A 21,082-nucleotide genomic window follows, 5' to 3' on the forward strand; every position below is an offset into this window, starting at 1 on the left:
AAGTCTGGAGCTGGATTTGAACCCACGCAGAGGTTCCCAAGACATGAACTGTGCCGCACATGCGCTAACCACTGCGCCGCCGTGTTGACCCAACCCTCGCAAGGTGTTTCGAGTTAATTAGATGATTCAGGTGATTAGTTGAATAGCCTACTTGTATACTTTTTCATGATATTCTAATATTTTGAGATAGGATTTTTGAGTTTTCTTAAGCTGTAAGCCAAATTCAGCAATATTAAAATAATAAAAGGCTTGAAATAGTTCAGTTCATGTGTAATGAATCCAGAATGCATGACATTTTTGTTTTTTTAATTGCATTACAGAAAATAAAGAACTTTATCACAATATTCTAATTTTCTGAGACAGTCCTGTATAGTTGAGTGTCATCTGCGTAGCAATGGAAACTGATATTATACTTGTGAATAATATCACCTAATGGAAGCATGTAAATGCTGAAATGAATGGGGCCAAGTACTGAACCCTGCGGAACACCACAGGTAACACTAAACAGCTCAAATGTCATTTCACCATATTTTACGCAGTGCGTCCTATCTGAGAGGTAGGATCTGAACCATAAGAGGACAGTTCCTGAGAGACCGATCCATTTTTCCAACCATTCTCGTAAGATATTATGGTCCACAGTGTCAAAGGCAGCACTAAGGTCCAGTAGCAGCAAGAGTGATGAAGTGCTGGAGTCCATTGCCAGTAGAAGATCATTGGTTACCTTAATCAGGGCTTTCTCAGTAGAGTGGTTAGCCCTGAATCCTGATTGCATAGATTGAATAAATATGTTGTGTTCATTTTGGGTAATATTTATTTTGTTTCATTTGTCACAGGGAGAATGGAAAGTATATATTATTTGATTGTGTGTCTTTCATTTGACATAGCAGGATGTGATTTTTTAAAAATATTTATGTATTTTTACAAATTAATCAAATATTATTAAAAAAAATCTTGCCCTCTTGAAGAGGGAAAGGGGAAAAAAGGAAAAATAATTTAATAAGACAAAGAATTAATAAAAATTGTGTATTGGTATTATTTTATAGCAATAAATCGCTATTTCATAAATTTTATCTCGTTCTTGGTTGTGGTTGAAAAAAGTACGTTCCTCATGTTCACTTTTAAGTTATCCAGTAGCATTTTCACAACGGGATTTTTACATTAGGTGGCTGCAATTTTTTCTTGCCGAAACTACTAGTCAATTGACTTAATTTTCAATTTTAGTATAAAGTTAAAAAAATAAACATTTCCACATGTGGAAAAATATATTTTTAAAAAGTTGCTTCTTTCACTTTCATCCAGGTTTGATAAGTAAATATTGTACATTATTATACTAAAAATTATAAGCATATTAGTTTTTTCTGGATGTGGAAAAAAAATCGTAGACCTCGTAAAAAACGAAAATGAGGATACTAAGGTGTCGCATAAATATAATACTTAAAAAATAAAATTGTAATTTTTGTCAAGGTCGGATTTGTTTAAAATTAACATTATAAATATCTACAGCATATAAATGGATATCTATGGATGTGTAAAAAATACAAATTTATAAATATTTACACCGTTGGAGTTTGCAATAATCTGTGGTCTTTGAGATTCCTTGTGATAAAGAGCCTTTTACCATGATAGTCTTACAGGTTTTCTCTTTAAAGTCTTTATCACGGTATCTGTTTACCCGGAGTGCCATGTCTAATCTCGTCGTATACGTTTACTGTACTACCGGGGAAAACGTCCTAGTCTCGTAGTGCTCGCATGATCCCCAGCTGGTAGCGTGGCCGAGCGGTCTAAGGCGCTGGATTAAGGCTCCAGTCTCTTCGGGGGCGTGGGTTCGAATCCCACCGCTGCCATTACTTTTTATCCAAGCTTCATATTCCAATCAAAAACAACTGATAAATAAATTTTAAGGAGGCACATTCAAAAATTGAAATTTCTTTTTCAATCTCTCATCTTTCACATAAGGGCCGGGCCTCGCTCCCCCCACGTGTCCGACGCAAATCAACATGGTGACCGCCTCACGCGTGTCCGTGTTTCCTCCGCTCTGTCGGACCCATGACACGCCGATGAGATAGCTCCGAACTTCGCCCACGCTCAGGTAAATTGTATTCCACGCCGCCGTGTTATTCGAGAGAGTAAGTTCCACGCTTGTAATTCCACGAGTTTGTCTAGTGATTCCTACCGGTATATCAAAGATAGGCGGCTATGCTAACTAGCGGCTAATTCGACTTTAGCAGACATCGTCACGTTTACGTTTTATTTATATTTTTTTAAAAGAAGATTTTGTCATTTTGCATAGGCTTATTTTAATAATGCTCACGGTGTTGTAGTTTCCCTACTTTAATGGAGTTTAGACGAAGCTCGCCTGATAATATTCCACGTTTCGCTAGTATGTTAGCTAACAAACCTAAAGAAATCATGGTTCATTTGGGTGAAAAGCTTTTTTATTACTATAAAACGCAGCGTAGTGGTATTGAATTGTTTATTTTGTTGTGTTTAGATCCTTAAAATATGTTTTTATTCGATTACGCAGTCTTGCATCACCTGTTTATCATTGCCACTGTTTACCTGCTCTTATTAGCATTTTAGAACTGAGTCATTGCATGAATGTTGTTGCAAATGTGTTTTTTTCGACGCACAGTAAATTTTTTTACTTGCATTTAAGTCCAATTTGGAGCTGACATTGCTTACAGAATCGCAGCAAATGTGTTCTTTTCCTTTGTACTGATTGGTTTGGTGCTTTGAGTTCGTTGCACGTGTTAAAATATAGATACCATATTTTATTATATTGTCATAAGTTGCCAGGATGAATTTTGGAAGTAATAGTGTCTCTCTTAAACTTTTTGCTTGATTTGTTAAAAAGTTGGCTTATCTTAATTACCAACAGTGATTTATAAGCCTGGCGGACAGCCAAGCTATTTTGATTTAATCTGAATCTAAATTACAAAAAGACAACCTAACTTATCTCCCTTTTGGAAGGTTGGATACAATCTGCTGAAATCTCCTGTTCCTCTCCTTGTAAAATATGGCTAGCGGGGATGACGATGACCCCATTATAGAGGAGGTAAGTTGAAAGAAACATGGGATACAGGGTGAATCCTTTCTGAAGTGGGGATTGCAAAGTGAAATTGCTGTATAGCGGGGAATAGAAACATTTGGTAATTAGCTCAAGAGATAACATGAATTAATTTACATGTGAAGGAAAAAGTGTCTTACCATTGGTGTGATGTGACTTCAGCTGGTACCATGGAGTAGCGGATGGAAGCAAAAGTGAGGGGGTGGTGGTGACAGAAAATAAGACCTCCACTTGGGAGGATTGGCATACCCAAAGAAAATTGTGTTGCTTTTTTTTAATAATAGTTCTGATTGTCATTTTACACGGCCACGAAACGTCGCCCTCTTTGAAATTTTTAATCATTAAAATCTTTGTTTCCATTGTTACATATTTTTTGCTACCCTCTTTAGAATCACTGCAAGGTTTGGGATGCCTTGTGAATAAATACAGTGAAAATAATACAGTCTCCAGTCGTACTATCAGGGTTGGGTAGGGTTACTTTAACATGATTACTTTCAATTACTTTTGGATTACTCCAATACCAAATATGCTAATAAAAGACAAAATAAACTAAATATGAATAAAAGGACAACATTTTGTGCAGGCTTGGGGAGTAACGGAACACATGGAACGGCAAAAATGATGTTGGCAAGTTGTTTGGATTTATTTTCATTTTGTTTCTGTCGCATTTTATGTTAGTTTTGCCGGAGATCAAAGAGATCAAAGCCAGGAGAGAAAGCTTACCACGTGTTGTGAGTCATAATTTTATTCATATTTAGTTTATTTTGTCTTTTATTAGAATATTTGGTATTGGAGTAATCAAAAAGTAATTGAAAGTAATCAAGTTAAAGTAACCCTACCCAACCCTGGGTACTATCTAGCAAAGTCTTTTTGAAGGAAACAAGATTCCGATCTGAATGAAGAAAAAGAAAGGCATTGTGGGAGGTTGTTGAGCTAATACCAGACCATCATTCTATATGAAGTTGACCAATTAAAGAAATGCATTTTGCAGACATAACACAATTTCACGGGTTTGGGAGAAAAGACGTAAAGAGGGGATGCTGTATTCTGGGGGTAATTTGCTGACGTGTTAATCAATATTGCTGACTCTTTTGCATCCTTTGCACCTGCAGATTGACGTATATCTTGCCAAAAGCCTGGCGGAGAAGCTGTATCTACTCCAGGTGGATTTTCATTTGTTTTTAGTTCAATGCTACTTATTTTCTACAATGGTAAGCTCGATTTTTAATTTATTTCGTCTGCATCTCTACTTTACACAGTACCCTGTGCGACCATCCACCATGACTTATGACAACGTCAACCTTTTGGCTGCTAAGATTAAACCCAAACAGCAGCGGGTAAAATAAAAATAAAAAAACAATTGGTGGCTCTTTTATTGAACACTTTGGTAATTGAAATGCCTTTTTTTGTCGCTAGGTGGAGCTGCAGATGGCCATGGACACTAACAGCCCCAACTACTGCCGCAGCAAAGGCGAGCAGATAGCGCTCAATGTGGATGGCACCGGCTACGATGAGAGCAACACCTTTTCAGTGTATGTTTGAATGAAAACATTTCTAACCTTTTCTGAATATATCGAAAAAGCCTGTATATCCTGCAAAAGCAAATCACTGTTAGTGCATTATACAAACAGTGAGTAAAATGAACAGCCCATTCATCAAAAGTAGTCTCAAAACAATTGAATTCAGCAAAATTTCATCCTATTTTTTGTTCTAATTATGTTGATGTCGTTTCCTCAGGAAAATGATGGACAAGCAAAGCTTCTCGTCAATCCAGGCCACCACCAACACCGCCCGATACGCTGCTGGCATCTTTCGAAAAGGTGTTCTTTTTTTTCTTCTTGACAAAATATCAACTTGTCATCCTTTTATTTCATTTTCTCCCCTTGATGTTGACCCCAGGTGAGCTTCACGTCACCCCTCTGACAGGAATCCTGCAGATGAGGCCCAGCTTTGCTTACCTGGACAAGGCTGATAACAAAACCAAGGAGCGTGAGGCAGCCAATGAAGGTACAGTAGACCCCCGGGATTGCAAAGTAAAATATTTGGAAGCAGGAGATAGAAACATATAGTAATGCATATTTCATGTCCTCCAAACCCCAATACTCCAGATAAAAACGTTAAAATAACAACAACAAAAAATATATATATATATACATAGTAAGTACTCCTTATGTGTATATGGTTTAAAAACATAGTAAATAAATATACATAAAAAGTAAATATTACATTATTTATTTTTGGTTAAATGTAACATGAACTGGTGCAGTAGAGTAGCAAGTGGATGCAGGAAAGGAAGGAGACAGCAGATTAACAATGAATCTTCTCTTGTGAAGACTATCATGTCCTTAAAAGATTTCTTTGCTTAAAGCACTACTTTATTTGTAATAATAGTTCTGATCGTCGATAGTTTACGGCCATGCAACTTAACGAGGCAGAGATTCGCATGCCTATTTCATATTTCATGATAGTTGCAAGCTTTTTTCCTTGGTAATAGTGTCATTGCTTCTACTTTTATTATTACTTCAAGCCTCGGGATCCAAAGCAAATAAATACAAAAATACAATATATTGTGAACAAATGCAGACAGAGCATGGTATTGTGCGGGGGAATTCAGCCCATAGCATATCTGTATTTGTTGTGCAAAATTTCAATTTTGTGCGTTTTGGGCACGCCATATAAATTGTTGTTGGTGTGGAATAGTTGGGAAACTACTTTTAATTTTGGGGGAAATAAAACCCATCCTATTCCACATTATGAATTTAAGATGCATGATTTTGGAAAAAAAAGATTGTAATTTTTCTAAACCGGTAATGCAATTTCAATGCGATTTTCGATTTCAAAAGAAAAGTGCATTTTCTGTGCGAGTTTTCTCTTTGTGAGCACTTGATAGTGACGTGCAAACATACTTGACGACTACGAGTATACAACTGTAACAAAATAACATCCATCCATTATCTGCACCGCTTATCTTCAGTAGGGTTGCGGGGTTGCTGGAGCCCATCCCAGCTATCTTCGGGCAGGGGACACCATAAACTGGTTGCCAGCCAGTTGCAGGGCACACAGGGACAGACAATTCGCTCACTCATTCACACCTAGGGACGATTTGGACTGGCCAATTAACCTGACATGCATGTTTTTGGAATGTGGGAGGAAAACGGAGTGCCCGGAGGAAACCCACGCAAGCACGCGGAGACCATGTAAACTCCACACAGGAGGTTTGATCTCATGACCTAAGAACTGTGCCGCACACACGCTAACCACTGCACCGCTGTGCTGCCCAAAATAACAACTATAGATCTACAAATAAAACCGTATTGCAGTTGAATAAATGGTTTTTATTGTCATTATACAAAAGTAGAGTGCTTATCCTTTCAAAGTAAGAAAGCGATTTAGATAACCGCTGGTTAGCTGCACTCTAGCATATGGTAACGACGACTTCAGGTGGTCTCGGCGATTATTAAAGTACTAGATTCCCAGATGTAGCGGTTTCTATCGAGATGTAGTTCCGAGTGATCCGTTTCATGGGTAATGGATCCGAGATTGGTGACTAGCCAGGCCATGCAAGGGTGGCTTATGAGAGTTGTTAGCCTAGTTGTAGCAGTAGGCCTAACATGCAGCCTTGCAATAGCTTTAATTGCCCTACGCCTCCTCGGTTGATTCCAGGACGCGATAACAATCCACGAAGCACCCGCTGGTTTTTGAGGAATTATTTTTCAATATTATGAGCCGCTAAAATTACTAATTGTCGCATTTGTTTTGGTAGCCAGTTGTGTGCCTGTCCACATACTGTAAATATTGCCTCTCTAGTGGCCTTAAAACTTGCCTCTGATTGGCCAGCGTCATTAAAACCTGAACTGTGACAATTCTGGTTGGCCAAACACTTCATCACTCACAAACATAAAACTATAAATACTTGAGAAAATGAACTGCAGTGTCTTGCGATTACACAATCACACTATGTAACATTGTAATATCGATTTCGGTTAATCGTGTAGCCCTATCAAAAAGTGAAAACGTTATAAGAAGGGGTCGACTGTCACTTCTTTTTTTTTTTTTCCTTTCCCTCCTTTTTATCGTTTTTTATGTTTCGTCTCTCAGGCGGAGACTCGTCCCAGGACGAAGGGGAGGACGAAGCCAAAGCCATCTCTGTTAGATTCTCCCGCCCTGAGTCGGAGCAGGCACGCCAAAGGAGGATCCAGTCCTACGAGTTCCTCCAGAAGAAGCAAGCGGAGGAGCCCTGGATCCACCTGCAGCATCACAATCTCAGGGTAAGGCCATCCTTCGCCGCGACGGCTCTCAGACTGAGTTGAGGTCGGCCATTTTTCTATTTATTTTCTCAGGACAGCCGCTCGGAGTACGAAAGGCAGTATTTGTTCTGCCAGCGCGCCGACTCCTCTGATAACTCTGAGCTGGTCAAAACGCCAAAGTGATTATCATCACCGATAATTCTGCTCACATCTAATACCAATTTCTCACCATGGATTTTTTTTTCTCATGGCAGAGAGTACCTCACCATGCTGATGCCGCCGCTAACTGAGGAGAAAGTGTAAGCGGCCATCATTTTCTTCCTCAGCGTACTTTTAACATGTGAAATTAAGGTTTGGTGGTTTTGTCTGGCATGGTAGCGTGCAGCCCGTCGGTCCTAGCAACGTTCTCTCCATGGCCCAGTTGCGCACTCTGCCGCTCGGCGACCAGATCAAGACGCTCATGAAGAACGGTAAGCTGATGATATTGTTTGACGTCATTAATAGTTGTTATGGGCCCACAAAATATGTCTTTATTTAAAGCATAAGTGTCAACATACAGAAAAATAGGAGACTAGGGCCCTCGTATCAAACTATAAATTACAATGGACAATAAAATGTATTTCATAATTTTACAAAAAATACTTTGTTTTATGAAAAACACATGTCGGGATATGTGTTTTTGTCTTGAAAATTTTGTAGAAGCGCCTATTCAAAAAATCCGTAGTATTCTGACTGTCAGCCTCAACTTTTTTCCCAAACTTTCAACCCTGCGGTTTATGTATTGATTCAGCTAATTCGTGCATTTTTTTAATGGCCGCCAGGGGCAGCTAAGCGGTAAAGGTAAGGGTGTGACAAGGGGAATATATGTGTCGAGGAAGACGCAAGTGTAATGTAAAATAATGCATAAATAAAACTAGAATGAACAGACCCCCATCATGGAAACGGTGTCAATCGAAATGTGAGGGCTAACTACCATATTGGGAATAGTTTTACGAGGTTATTTGTAAACGGATTAATGTGGCGATATGAACAGATTACAAGTAGCAACGTCCAACCATGCAGAAATGTTTTAGGCAGATTTCTAAAAATCTCTCGGCATTCTGGTGGGTTTTGGAGTCAATATTTTGCACGTATTGATTGTTCTTGATTTTACAAAGCCATTTCGGTGGACCTTCAAAGAAGTTTAAGTTGACCAGGGGACGTAATGGTGAGTTACGCCGGCTTTATTGGAACGTTATGGGGCTAAGGTAGTGTGTATTATTAAAACTGTGTAACGTCCTTCTTTGCAAATCTCTCATGTGGGCAAATGCGGTGTAGAGTCAGGTGAGGCTTATGTATGTACAAAATAGTTTTTCCTTGAAAAATGTATAGGTGCGGCTTATAATCTGGGTGCACTCCATAGCCCAGAATTTTATGGTAACTGTTATATTTGGATATATTCGATGCATAAAACATGTTTTAATCGAATTAGATGTTCAGAGTTGATTGAATATTGCTCTAACCAATGTCATATTTACAATATTTTTTATCAATTTTTGTAGTATGTATGTTATTGGTTTTTATACATCTAAACAATACGTTTTTTATATTTGTCCAATTTGTTTTTTATAATTTAACCTTCACCTGTGCAATACTTTATTTTTTTGTAATTGTATTAATATTTTTTATAATTTTCTTACTAACCCATTATATATATATATATATATATATATATATGATATAATTGTGTTGTTGTTCCCCTGTAGAATATTGTATATTTTCTGTTTGATAAGAGTGAATATTGATTTTGTTGAATTATAATGATTAGCAATATTTATTGCGCCTTTTTTCTAACGCCAACATCATTAAGAGTACTAAACCTGTTCGTAGTTACTGATACCAATAACAAGCTGTGATACCCTTAGTACCTTTTCATCTATAAATTTGCTCCCCTACCAAAAAGCGGCTTAGTTAAAAAAACAATTTGGAAAATAAAACATGACACCTTTTAAAATTAAAAAAATCTCTGGTCACATTATTAACTACAGCAACTTTCCCTTTGTGAAGTGAAAGTGATCCAGTTCGCCAGCCTTATGGGCCTGCTGGCCTCGGGCACCGACGCCACTGCCGTGCTTCGCTGCATCCAGCAGGTGGCATTGCTTGTCCAAGGAAACTGGGTGGTGAAGAGGTTAGTCGACCTGCTGGCTTTGCTCCAGGCTCAAATTTTCATATATTCTTTCCGTTTTTCTCCGCAAGTGACGTCCTGTATCCTAAAAACACGTGCAGTCCTCACAGCGGCGTTCCAGCAGATGTGCTGTGCCGGGGACGGGATTTTGTGGTGAGTGCAGTGTTCCCTATACCATTGAATATCCCTGGTGACCACCAGGGCTTAATTGTTTCCCTCCAGGGTCTCAAACTGGTATCAATAAAACAAAAATATATTTAAAAAAATAAACATATATATATATATATATATATATATATATATAATATGGGGCAGCACAGCGGCGCAGTGGTTAGCGCATGTGCGGCACAGCTCTAAGGTCCTGGGAACCTCCTGTGTGGGTTCGAATCCAGCTACCGGACTTCCTGTGCGGAGTTTGTATGTTCTCCCCGTGCTTGCGTGGGTTTCCTCCGGGCACCCGGGGTTCCTCCCACATTCCAAAGACATGCATTTCAGGTGGATTGGCCAGTCCAAATTGTCCCTAGGTGTGAATGAGCGAGTTGTCTGTCCCTGTGTGCCCTGCAATTGGCTGGCAACCAGTTCAGGGTGTCCCCTGGCCACTGCCCGATGATTGCTGGGATGGGCTCCAGCACACCCGCGACCCTACTGAGGATAAGTGGTGCAGCTAATGAGATGAGCTATATATAAATATGTGAAGTTAATCAAAATAACCTTAAGATATATCATTATATAAAAGACGGCAAACGCCATGGCGTGCTCGCTTTTTTTGTCCTCCTACTTTTTTTGAATTTGTTGATTGGGTATTATGCCTGTTTTTGTAGCTTATTTTTCCGTTGAGCAAAGGAATCGGGCAGGAGAGATTGCAATACAGAGGAGAAAAAGAAGGAAATTGTTTTTTTTTAAAAAAGGAGTTAAAGCAGGAAAATTATCCTTATTTGGACTCAATTTAATTATATTAATGGCTCCAAAACGTTCATTTTCTGTCACTGACAGTAGAATCTGAATCAGGTTAGCGCTATGTGTTACTAAATGCCGATATCCAGTAGATACTAATGATATTTTTGTTTTTATTTTAGATAGATAGATACTTTTTTCATTACCGCAGGGAAATTCACATTTCCAGCAGCGTCCCTGTGCTGAGAAACAATACAATAATAAAGCAAAAAGAATACAATATACAAATACATTTAATGCATTTTAATTGATATTTTTGTGTGTTTTTCAGAGGTTCTATGTTGTTTCAGTCTACATTGGTTAGAAGTAGAATTGTAAATAATTAAAAGTTCTTGTATTTTTATAGAACTGAAAAGTTAATGCTTTTATTTTGTTGCGTACCACATTTTCATGCCCATAGGGCGCATTGGGTGCAGTCTTTGTAGGTTGTTTCATTTCAGAATTTAAAACAATGGAGGCACACCTACCAGATTAGGTGTGGGTACCATCAGCTTGCATGAAGAGGAAAATGCTCCTGTTTTACATTTCTATTAGATGTGCCCCAAAATTAGATATGAAGACGTTTTATTAACGTTTGCACTTCAAGGGGCTACATTTTCATCCATGGGGGGAGTTTGGTCATTTTTTTGGGAACAAGACAGACAAGTGTGCACATTCAAAAATCGATCGGTAGCAAAACTGAGTTTGTTTGTGTTTATTTAAGTATTGATTACGAAGTAAAACACCCGGATGAAAACTTGTCTGAGTTCGTTTTAAGCTTCCTCCAATTTACGAACCTTCGATACATTAATTTTCAATTGTCTCCCGGCACCTTCTCGGTTTCCTTTTTTTTCCGCGGACACACCACGGCGGTCGAAAAAACGGAAAGCATTCAATGGAGGGAAAGTTAGGGTTTGTATTTAATTCATATTTTGGTGGATAATTCTCTCAAATCACTTTCAAATTGCTAAAAACACCACAGTGTTAGCATCCATGAGCACTTCCGCTAACAATGTATTGCGTTTGATGTCACGCGTCCTCTTCCGCCCAAGCGCGATATAATGGCAGTCAAACAAGAGAGGCTTAAAAGTCACAGGGTACGCAAGTCCCATTTTCATGGAAATGTAAACACTCACAAAAACATCAGATTTCACCCAAAAATGTTGTAAGTCTTGACTTGGCCAAGGCTCGAACCTGTGACCTCCCACTCTCAGAAGTAGGTGCGAGAAACGGGATGTACTACCCGACAGGGCGCGCCCTGCATTTTGAATGAAATATGAGACTTATATGCGCCTTATGGGCGTGAAAATTCTGTAGTTTGATTTTCAGGAATTATGTTTTGCTTTAAGGTTGATTAATACAAAAAAAGTTAAACATTTTGGTTGACTGTAGAGGTAAGAGACGGCAAAATGAAAAAAAAAAAGGCTAGTTTAATATAGTCGTATATTACATTTTCAATTAATTCAGTTAATACATGATTTTACAATATTATTGGTGGTATATCGGTTTGAGCAACACAAAAATCTGAAGAGCTGTTTGGGAGCTGAGCTGAAAGACCCAGTTCTCTAAAAAGAACCAGAATTCCCATCACTTAGAAGTTACACGTTACAATAACATACGTGCCATCAATCGTCTTCCCCATATTTTCTACGATTTTTTGATTTATTTCAAATTGTCTTCGACATTTAACAATTACCCCCGGACCAACCTAGACTGTCCACCCACTGGGGTCCCACAGAATTCTATGGAAAACCCTGTAGTGTATGAAATATGAGGTGATACATTTTGATGTCACATTTTTTTCCCTTTAGATGTGGCGTTTTACTCTCGAACGCTCCCTCATGAGGAAGGAAGTGGCGGCTGTGATCAAAGTAAGACTTTCAGTGCTGTTGACGAATTTAGACTCATTTCTTTTAAATGTATTAGTTTAAAAAAATACTTTATTAACCTTATGGCTGGTTGCAGCTTCCTCCAGAGGACGTGAAGGACTTCCTGGAGCAGGTAGCGGCGCCTCGGGTCAACCGGGGCTGGGAGTTTCTGTTGCCGGCCGACACCGACTTTGTCAAGAAGCACGCCGACGTGGCCCAACGGCAGCAGATGCTGTGGACGGGCATCCAGAGCAAGTAAGCTTGCGCCAAGGCGACTGGAACCCCTCTTGGAAAGAAATTAATTACCGTGAATCCCGGACAACGAGCCGCGACTTTTTTGCCCCATTTGAAACACTTCAATTTTAAATTTGGTTTGGCTTTTTATTTTTCCGAGGAAAATGGCAAGCTGCTCCTTTCATTACACCTTTATGGGTAACGATTTATCCCAAAAATAAATATATTCATCATTTATTTAAGTTCTAATGATCATATGTCTTGATAAATGCGCAAGATTTAAAAATGCATAAATAAAAAGTAGATATATTTCTGGGTTTGAAAGAAAAGTGCTTGAATTTGGCTAAGAAAAGAGTTTACGAACCCTTAATCGGGTGCACTCTGATTGTTTTGCCTTACGGTAAACAATATAGAGTGGTCTTTAGCGCCCTCTATAGTTCAACATGTTAATTGTTTTAAAAGAGAAATTGAAAGCAGCAGACACACGGGAGACTGAAGCCCTATAGAAGCTAGTGTTACATTCTGTGAAAAACCTCAAATTTGTTTTTGCGTTACCTCCTTTGGCGTGTACCACCCCTAAAAGCCAGACCAGCTCAGAGTGGTTTTTGACTCAAGTGCAGAGTACGAACGTCAGTCCCTCAACAAAGTCCTACTGAGTGGACCTGACTTAAATAACACGCTGCTAGGTGTCCTCTTGCGTTTCAGAAGGGAGCCTGTAGCATTTCTTTTGTACGAGAATAATGATCTGAACATAAACATTTGTAACAATAGAATCAAAGTTCATGTCTTTGGAAACAGTCCACCCACAGTGGCTATCTACTGTCTAAGATGCACTGCAGCTGAGTGAGGAGCAGAATATGGACACAAAGCAAAACAGTTTGTTAATGAGAAACTTTTGCATGGATGACGGATTTGCGTCCACTGCAACGCCAGAAGTTGAAAAATTAAAAACACGGAGACTGAAGCGCTACAGAAGCACGGTGTTACGCCCTGTGGAAATTCCTCAAATTTGTTGTTGCGTTGGACAATTGTCTTCTGATGGCGACCTTATAAGGGTAATGGCCGAGGCCTGAATAAATAGCAGTCAAAAGCAAAGAAGTAAAAGGTCTGCATTTATATAGGGCTTTTCAAGTCAGTGAAGACCTCCCAAAGCGCTTTACAATGTGCTTCACACTTGCCCATTCACACACACACTCACACACCAATAGGGAGTCAGCCATGCAAGGTGCCTACCTGCTTATTGGGGGCATTAAAGGGATATAAATAGCTAGATAATAGAGTAAAAAGCCAACTTAATGGTCAGATTGATAGATAGCTAGAACATAGGCCACAATTTAACTTGATAACTAGCAAAAAAGATGAAATGTTATCTAGATAGCATGCGAAAATGTAAAAAGCTAGCAAGATGGCTTGCTAAATAGCTAAATGTAGGAAGAGCTAGCTACAAAGCTAAAAAGCTAGCCAAATAGCTCGCTGTCTAAGATGGCTAAAAAATGTAAAAAGCCTACTAAAATAGTCAGACGGGAAGCTAGCTAGAAAGGAGGCCAAAATTTAGCTTGATAATGTTATCTAGATATCATGCAAAAATGTAAAAAGCTAGCTAGATGGCTTGCTAAAAAGCTAAAAATGTAGGAAGATAGCTAGTACATAGCTAAATAAGGTAGCCGGATAGCTAGCTAAGAAAATTGCACCTTTTTTACACATTTGCTTTATAAAACCCATACGTTGGAAATTAATTTGTTTGTATTTCCTGTAAAATAAGTTGATGATAAGATGAATTTGATACATTAGAGATTCCCATTGTGAAAAAAATAATAATCAATGCTTGAATAGATTTCTTTTTGTCCATGATGCCCATGAACTGAATTTATTTAGTTCATTTCTAAAAGCTCGGTGGCCTTGGGGGTATGGCGCCCGCCCCCAGACTGGGAGGTTGTGGTTCAAGCCTCGGCCGAGTCATACCTAAGACTTAAACATTGGTACCCGTTGCCTCCCTGCTTGGTGTTCAGCATTAGGGGTTGGAAATGGGGGGTTCGGTCACATAATGACTCCCAACACCTCAGTTGGGTTGAGCGAGGGGGCTGGGAATCCCCTCCTCTGAATCAATCTCCCAAAAAGAGTCAGAAATGACTCTAGCCACCTCCCACTAGGGGGATATGGCTGTGGTATATATATACTGGACTGTCTCAGAAAATTAGAATATTGTGATAAAGTTCTTTATTTTCTGTAATGCAATTAAAAAAACAAAAATGTCATACATTCTGAATTCATTACACATCAACTGAACTATTTCAAGCCTTTTATTATTTTAATATTGCTGAATTTGGCTTATAGCTTAAGAAAACTCAAAAATCCTATCTCAAAATATTAGAATATCATGAAAAAGTATACAAGTAGGCTATTCAACTAATCACCTGAATAATCTAATTAACTCGAAACACCTTGCGAGGGTTTCCTGAGCCTTAAAAACACTCAGCTTGGTTCAGTAAACTAAATCACTGCTGATCTGACTGCTGTCCAGAGGACCATCATTGATACCCTCCATCAGGAGGGTAAGACACAAAAAGACATTTCTCAAAGAGCAGGCTGTTCACAGAGTGCAGTTTCAAAGCATATCCACAAAAAGTCTGTTGGAAGGGAAAAATGTGGCCGGAAACGCTGCACAACCAAGAGAGATGACCGCAGCCTTAACAAAATTGTGAAGAAGAGCCGCTTCCAGAATTTGAGGGAGCTTCAAAGACAGTGGGCTGAAGCTGGAGTCCAGGTATCAAAAGCCACAGTTCACAGACGTGTCCGGGAAATGGGCTACAATAGCCGTATTCCCATGGTCAAGCCACTTCTGAACTCAAGACAACGGAAGAAGCGTCTGACTTGGGCTATGGAGAAGAAGCACTGGACAGTTGCAGAGTGGTCCAAAGTCCTCTTTTCAGACGAAAGCAAGTTTTGCATTTCATTTGGAAGTCAAGGCGCCAGAGTCTGGAGAAAGGCTGGAGAGGAGTAAAATCCAAGTTGCTTGAAATCAAGTGTGAAGTTCCCACAGTCAGCAATGGTTTGGGGAGCCATGTCAGCTGCTGGTGTTGGTCCACTGTGTTTCATCAAGTCCAGAGTAAATGCAACTGTGTACCAAGAGATTTTAGAGCACTACATGCTTCCATCTGCTGAAAATCTCTATGGAGATGAGGATTTCATTTTCCAGCATGATCTGGCACCTGCCCACAGTGCCAAAACCACCAGTAACTGGTGCACTGACCATGGCATCACTGTCCTTGATTGGCCTGCTAATTCCCCTGACCTGAACCCCATCGAGAATTTGTGGGGTATAGTTAAGAAGAAGATGAAAGACACCAGACCTACAAATGCAAATGAGCTGAAGGCCGCTATCGAAGCATCCTGGGCATCAATAACACCTCAGCAATGCCACAGGCTGATTGCCTCCATGCCACGCCGGATTGATGCAGTAATCCGTGCAAAAGGATTCCCAACCAAGTACTGAGTGCATCAATGGACATTTTCAAATGTTTGATTTAGTTTTGCTGTTATAAAATTATTTTTTTTTACTTGGTCTGAGGAAGTATTCTAATATTTTGAGATAGGATTTTTGAGTTTTTTTCAGCTGTAAGCCAAATTCAGCAATATTCAAATAATAAAAGGCTTGAAATAGTTCAGTTGATGTGTAATGAATCCAGAATGTATGACATTTTTGTTTTTTGAATTGCATTACAGAAAATAAAGAACTTTATCACAATATTCTAATTTTCTGAGACAGTCCAGTATATATAATTTCTAAAATAACAATTTATTATGTCATTACTATCTTGTTACTACGCTATTACCAGGTTAATTAATGAAAAATAGGGTAAGAGACTTGTCAACCAACAAACACTAATATTACTCAGGACGTTGTCCGCTAGCTGTTTAGTTCGGCCAAATCGGTGAAACTTGGGAGCGAGGGCAGCGTACTGATTGCCGGAATCTTCATTTTTTTATTTTTTGAAGGTTGGAAAAAGTCTTCAAGTTCACCAAGGAGGACTTCCTGCCAAAGACTTCCGGTGAGTATGGCGCGGAAATGATCGCGCAATGGCGAATCTGATGGTGATGGTGCGGTTCTGCAGAAGCGGTCCACGTGAGCGGCGAGCAGCGGCTCAAGTTGGCTCAGGATCGCGCTCAGGAGAAGCAGGCGGCGCTCCAGAAGGACTTGGACGCCAAGCGAGCCGCCAACGCCGTCCGAGTCAAACAGGAACCGGCGAGCGACGCGGAAACTGAGCCCATGGATACTTCGTCCCCCTCGCCGCCGGTCCCCAACGGTTCCCTCAACGGCTACGGCGAGCACGGCAAGGGGCCGTGTCCCAATCTGCTGGACTTTGTGGCAAAGACTTTCGGGAAGAACCCGGTGTTGACGCTGAGCGAGCTCAAGAGGCTCCTCAGCCTCCACTTAGCCACCATGCCGGCCGGGCACGTCCCCTTCGGGCCCGTGACGGACCGCCTGCTGCAGGACGCGGCGCTGCAGAGTGGATGCAAGCAGATTACGGTGCCTGTGAGTAGCCGTCTGTGGGCGGAGCCTGCTAGATTTGATTGACAGGCAAAGTCTGTTGTGGCTGGTTTGCGACTTATTGTTTATTTTCCCGGGTTTAGCGAGCGTCTTTTGGTTCCAGGTTGCAATTTAAGTTCTTCTAGCTTACAACCGCAGACCTGAGAGGATTTCTGCACGATGGGGGGGGGATTTACTGGAGGCCACGTTTATTATGCGACACACGATTAGCTTCAGTGCTAAGCTCATTAGGCTGTTTTATCGCCAGGGTGGCTGTACTGACTTCTGGCGAAGTACCCGGAAACAAAATATCTCTAGGGTAGTGTTTTTTCAAAGACAACCTACTTTTATTGTGAGAGACTCAACAGCATTTTCTAACACATTACGAGCTCCAGTTGAATTATTTCAATGATTGAATTGTCAACAGAGCTTTTGTTGCGTTCATCAGTGTTTAGGATAGAATTCATTTTTTTTTAAGGGAAAAAAAGTTAAAAATGTGGTTACAAATTTTCAGTCCATTATTTTTACTACATTTTTTTAAGTAAGTAAAAGTAAAAAAAAGTCGGCAAAAATAAAATCTGCTCATTTATATTTCTATTTGAATTTGCTCTTTTATCAAAACAAGAATATTCTGGTGAAAAGCTTCCTTTACATTTTTGTCCACTTTAATATTTTTACAAAAATTGTAACCATTTTTTTAGGTAAAATGAAAAAAGTGTCATAAAAAAATGATAAATAATCTGCTCATGTATTTTCTTGTTAAAATAAGGAATTTAGGTTAAAAAAAATTGGCTTTACATTTTTTCGTCTGCTTTTTTGATTCATAAAGAAACATTTGGCAAAATTATTAATTATTATTCATTTAAGATTTTTTTTTCCATTAACACAAGAAAAAATGTGCATTCATAATATTTTTTTTTCCTGTCCCATGAAATTTCTATACAACAATATTTCCTAAGGCTGGATCAGGCACAACAAGGGTTCTAATTCGGCTCACAAGACAACACTAAGAGAAGCACAAGAGAAAAATGACTTGCAATTTGAAATATGTCCATTGGATGTCACTTAAGCCAGGCACCACTCACAAAGCAACTGTAACTGTATTTCTTTCTTTCTGTGTCCCCTGTCTTTTTCTTCTCATTCTTTTTCTACTTTCTCTCTCCAGCTGTCTCTCTTTCATCTCTGTCCCCCCTTTTCTGTCTTTCATTCTTGTTTTTTTTCTCCGTCTTTTTCTCTTTTCTCTTTAGGTCTGTTTTCCTTTTATCTTTATTCTCGCTTCCTCTGTCTTTTCTCATTCTTTCTTTCTCTTTTTCTCACTTGCTCTTTCTCTTCTCTCTTACTTTCTTTCTCTTTTCCTGTCTTTTTTCTCACTTTTTTCCTTATCTCTTTTTCCTTTCTTTCTCTTGTTTTCTTCCTCTCTGTCTGTCCCATCTAATAGTTTGGCACCTGTGAGATGTTTTCTTCAATGTGGCCCCCGAGCTCAAATAATTTTGACACCTCTGCCCTAAATCGATGCAAAAACAATATTTGGTCGTCTTACATTTCCTCTTCCCTCTCTGCATGTAGTTCCCAGCTCTGACCACCGCTTCTGCCGACGAGCAAAAAGTGTTCGGCTTGTGTGAGACTGGAGACGACTTTGATAAGGTGAACTAGAAATGAAAAAAGATAATAAATGTTCATTTAAGGTAACGGCTCCCTCCTGCAGCACCGGCACCTTCTCTTCGAAATGTTTACCAAAGTCCACCGGGTGAAGCGTCCGGCGGTGCAGGCTCGCCTCAACGAAGTCCTGGGGGACGTCGTAAAATCCGACCTGGACCGGCTGCTCAGGGTAAGCGACCGTTATTGCAGTCTTTCCCGCAGGGCTCGTACGCGCGCTTGAAATCCTTGAAAATGCTCGAATTTTAACTCATGTAGTGCTTAATGTATAAATATGTTTTCAGGAGCATTGTTTCTGAGTGCCAAAACGTAAAAATGTTTTATTTTTATTGTTTTTGTTTGGGGAAAAAAATAATAATAAAGGGTTTTCCGCAGCTCATCAGTAAGTATCAAACCTTTGGGAATGATTTCAGTATGAAAAATCAACATCGAATGGCAGGAGTGGCTTCGATCAGATCTTTGTCCACACATCAAGGGAGCCCTCACTTCATAATGTTGCTGTACCCAGCAATTGAGTCTGTTTGCGGCACATATGGCAAATAGGTTGTGAAGGTGTGTGTGTGTGTGTGAGAAACAAATATGTGGATAAGTACAGACAGAGCTTTTTTTCTAAATAAAAAAAAAAGTGGCAGAGAAGGGATAACATTTTGTGCACGTCTGCAGGAACGTGATCGCCATGGTGACCAAAATCGTGTGATCACGTCTCCTGAAACTGTGGGCACTGAGAAGTTCTTGCAAAGTGTATGCATCTTCCATGTAAAAGTTTAGTGTTCTTGCGAAAAAATAGTTTTTTTGCACGCAAAGTGCCCTAGTGTTCATGGTTGGTATTGTAGATATCGGAGGTTTCACAAATGCAAAAAAAGCACCAAAGTCAAAGTTCTGCTTAAAATGCAGCTTTTTACAAAAAGCCTTTTTTACAGTTTTCTTGGAAATGTGTATTTTCAAGAAAATGATTAATGTTCAACTATTGTTTACTAAACAAAAAAAGCAAGAAAATTCTTTTTTTCTAATGAAAGGTGAAGGGTCAAGTCTTTTTTTACAAGTTCTATACCTATATAGTTCCAGAAATTTTCTGCAGGCCTTCAAACATGAATAAAATGGCAAACCGGGTCTTCCCATTTGTGAAAAACATCTGGCATCGAATGAGTTCAGAAGCTAGTCATCTCCATCTGACGGACATCTCTCTTTCCGTGATGACAAAGGGACTTTTTTTTAAGCTTTTTTAGAAACGGAAAAATCTTTGTTGAAGAAACTGTATGTATTCATATCTTCGCTAATCCGACCACACTGCTTACTACGCCGACTTGCCATATGGTGCTGGATTTCTGGATACAGGAAGCAACACTAGGAAGTGGGTGCTACATCGATGTGTGGACAAAGATTTGATCAATGCCACTTCTGTTATCTCATGGTCATTTTTATACTGAAATAATTCCCAGAGGCTTGATACTTAGAGATGCACCAAACTCATTTTTTGTTTTATTTAAAAAAACATTTTAAGAGATGCACCAAACTCATTTTTCATTTTATTAAAAACATTTTTTTTACATTTTGGCACTCGGGGACAATTCTTCAGAAAATGTATGTATTTGTCAAGGCATTTTTTTTGCTTCACCTTAACAGAGCACTATGAAGTTTCGGATTTTGTATTAGTGCAAGGATTGTTTCAACAATAGACATTTTTTATGTGACATGCAAAAAATGATGGTAGCGTTTCCCAGTCTTAAAAGTTAATAGGAACTTCCTGCATCTCAAAATTTAAGCCACATATGACTGTCATGTTTACCCAACAGCAATATAGGGGGGGGGATTTGTCTCAAAAATATTTACACACGTATTGTTCAGATCCACACATTTTTTTGCGAAAATACATGATTTCTCCTTTAAATGTCACCGGAGAAATTCAAAAATTGGCGTGGCAGGTCCTTAAAAGTGCTTGAATTTGGCCACGAGAATGGTGTGAACCCTTTTTTGGGGGATTTTTTTAATTCCAGGAGTGCTGCAGCAGCCACGCCGGCATGTGGTACCTGAAGGGGACCGCCCCGTCTTGACCCCTGAGGCCCGCCCCCAGGGGCACCCTCAGCCAATCACAGTGTCCCGAGGGAGCGCGGCCGAGGTGAGAGCCGGTCGCCGCCGGGTGGGACGGCGCCGTCGGCCGTTGGGGAAGAAGTTTATTTTGAAGGAGGAGCGGTCCAAACAAAGACCTGCCTATTTATATTTCCCATCATCATGTAGGATGCAATAATCCACCGTCAGTAATCACCGGACGGCACTTTGCTTTCTTTAACAGTCTCAAAAAGACTCCAAAGAGTGGACAAAACTCCTTTTGTTTGCCTTTTAACGGTTTGTGGACGATGAATAAATGAAATTCAAACAATATTTACG

The 21,082-nt window shown here is 39.6% G+C and overlaps 1 protein-coding gene and 1 non-coding gene across 2 annotated transcripts; both read left to right on the top strand.

Moving 5' to 3' along the window:
• Window positions 1–1,762: 1,762 nt before the first annotated feature.
• trnal-aag (transfer RNA leucine (anticodon AAG)) lies at window positions 1,763–1,844 on the top strand. Its single transcript has one exon. It is a non-coding gene; the product is annotated as a tRNA-Leu (tRNA).
• Window positions 1,832–21,076, top strand: polr3e (polymerase (RNA) III (DNA directed) polypeptide E). The gene is made up of 20 exons (XM_088324026.1): window positions 1,832–2,089; window positions 2,971–3,055; window positions 4,180–4,230; window positions 4,327–4,404; window positions 4,484–4,599; window positions 4,805–4,887; window positions 4,967–5,074; window positions 7,166–7,335; window positions 7,408–7,493; window positions 7,569–7,613; window positions 7,693–7,784; window positions 9,361–9,481; window positions 9,550–9,631; window positions 12,223–12,282; window positions 12,377–12,534; window positions 16,510–16,562; window positions 16,626–17,047; window positions 18,608–18,685; window positions 18,747–18,869; window positions 20,692–21,076. The coding sequence occupies exons 2-20, from the start codon at window positions 3,017–3,019 to the stop codon at window positions 20,746–20,748; spliced, it is 2,022 nt and encodes a 673-aa protein (XP_088180152.1). The 5' UTR covers window positions 1,832–2,089; window positions 2,971–3,016; the 3' UTR covers window positions 20,749–21,076.
• The last annotated feature ends 6 nt before the right edge of the window (window positions 21,077–21,082 follow it).

Source organism: Urocampus carinirostris, chromosome 19 (genome assembly GCF_059441175.1).
Source record: "Urocampus carinirostris isolate Australia breed hairy pipefish chromosome 19, RoL_Ucar_1.0, whole genome shotgun sequence".
NCBI lineage: Eukaryota > Metazoa > Chordata > Actinopteri > Syngnathiformes > Syngnathidae > Urocampus > Urocampus carinirostris.

Bases quoted from the DNA above. Each gene is read 5' to 3' on its own strand.
- polr3e (XM_088324026.1), top strand. From the start codon at position 3,017: ATGGCTAGCGGGGATGACGATGACCCCATTATAGAGGAG. The intron at 12,535-16,509 runs GTAAGCTTGCGC...TATTTTTTGAAG, and splicing joins TGGACGGGCATCCAGAGCAA to GTTGGAAAAAGTCTTCAAGT. The intron at 18,870-20,691 runs GTAAGCGACCGT...TTTTAATTCCAG, and splicing joins ACCTGGACCGGCTGCTCAGG to GAGTGCTGCAGCAGCCACGC.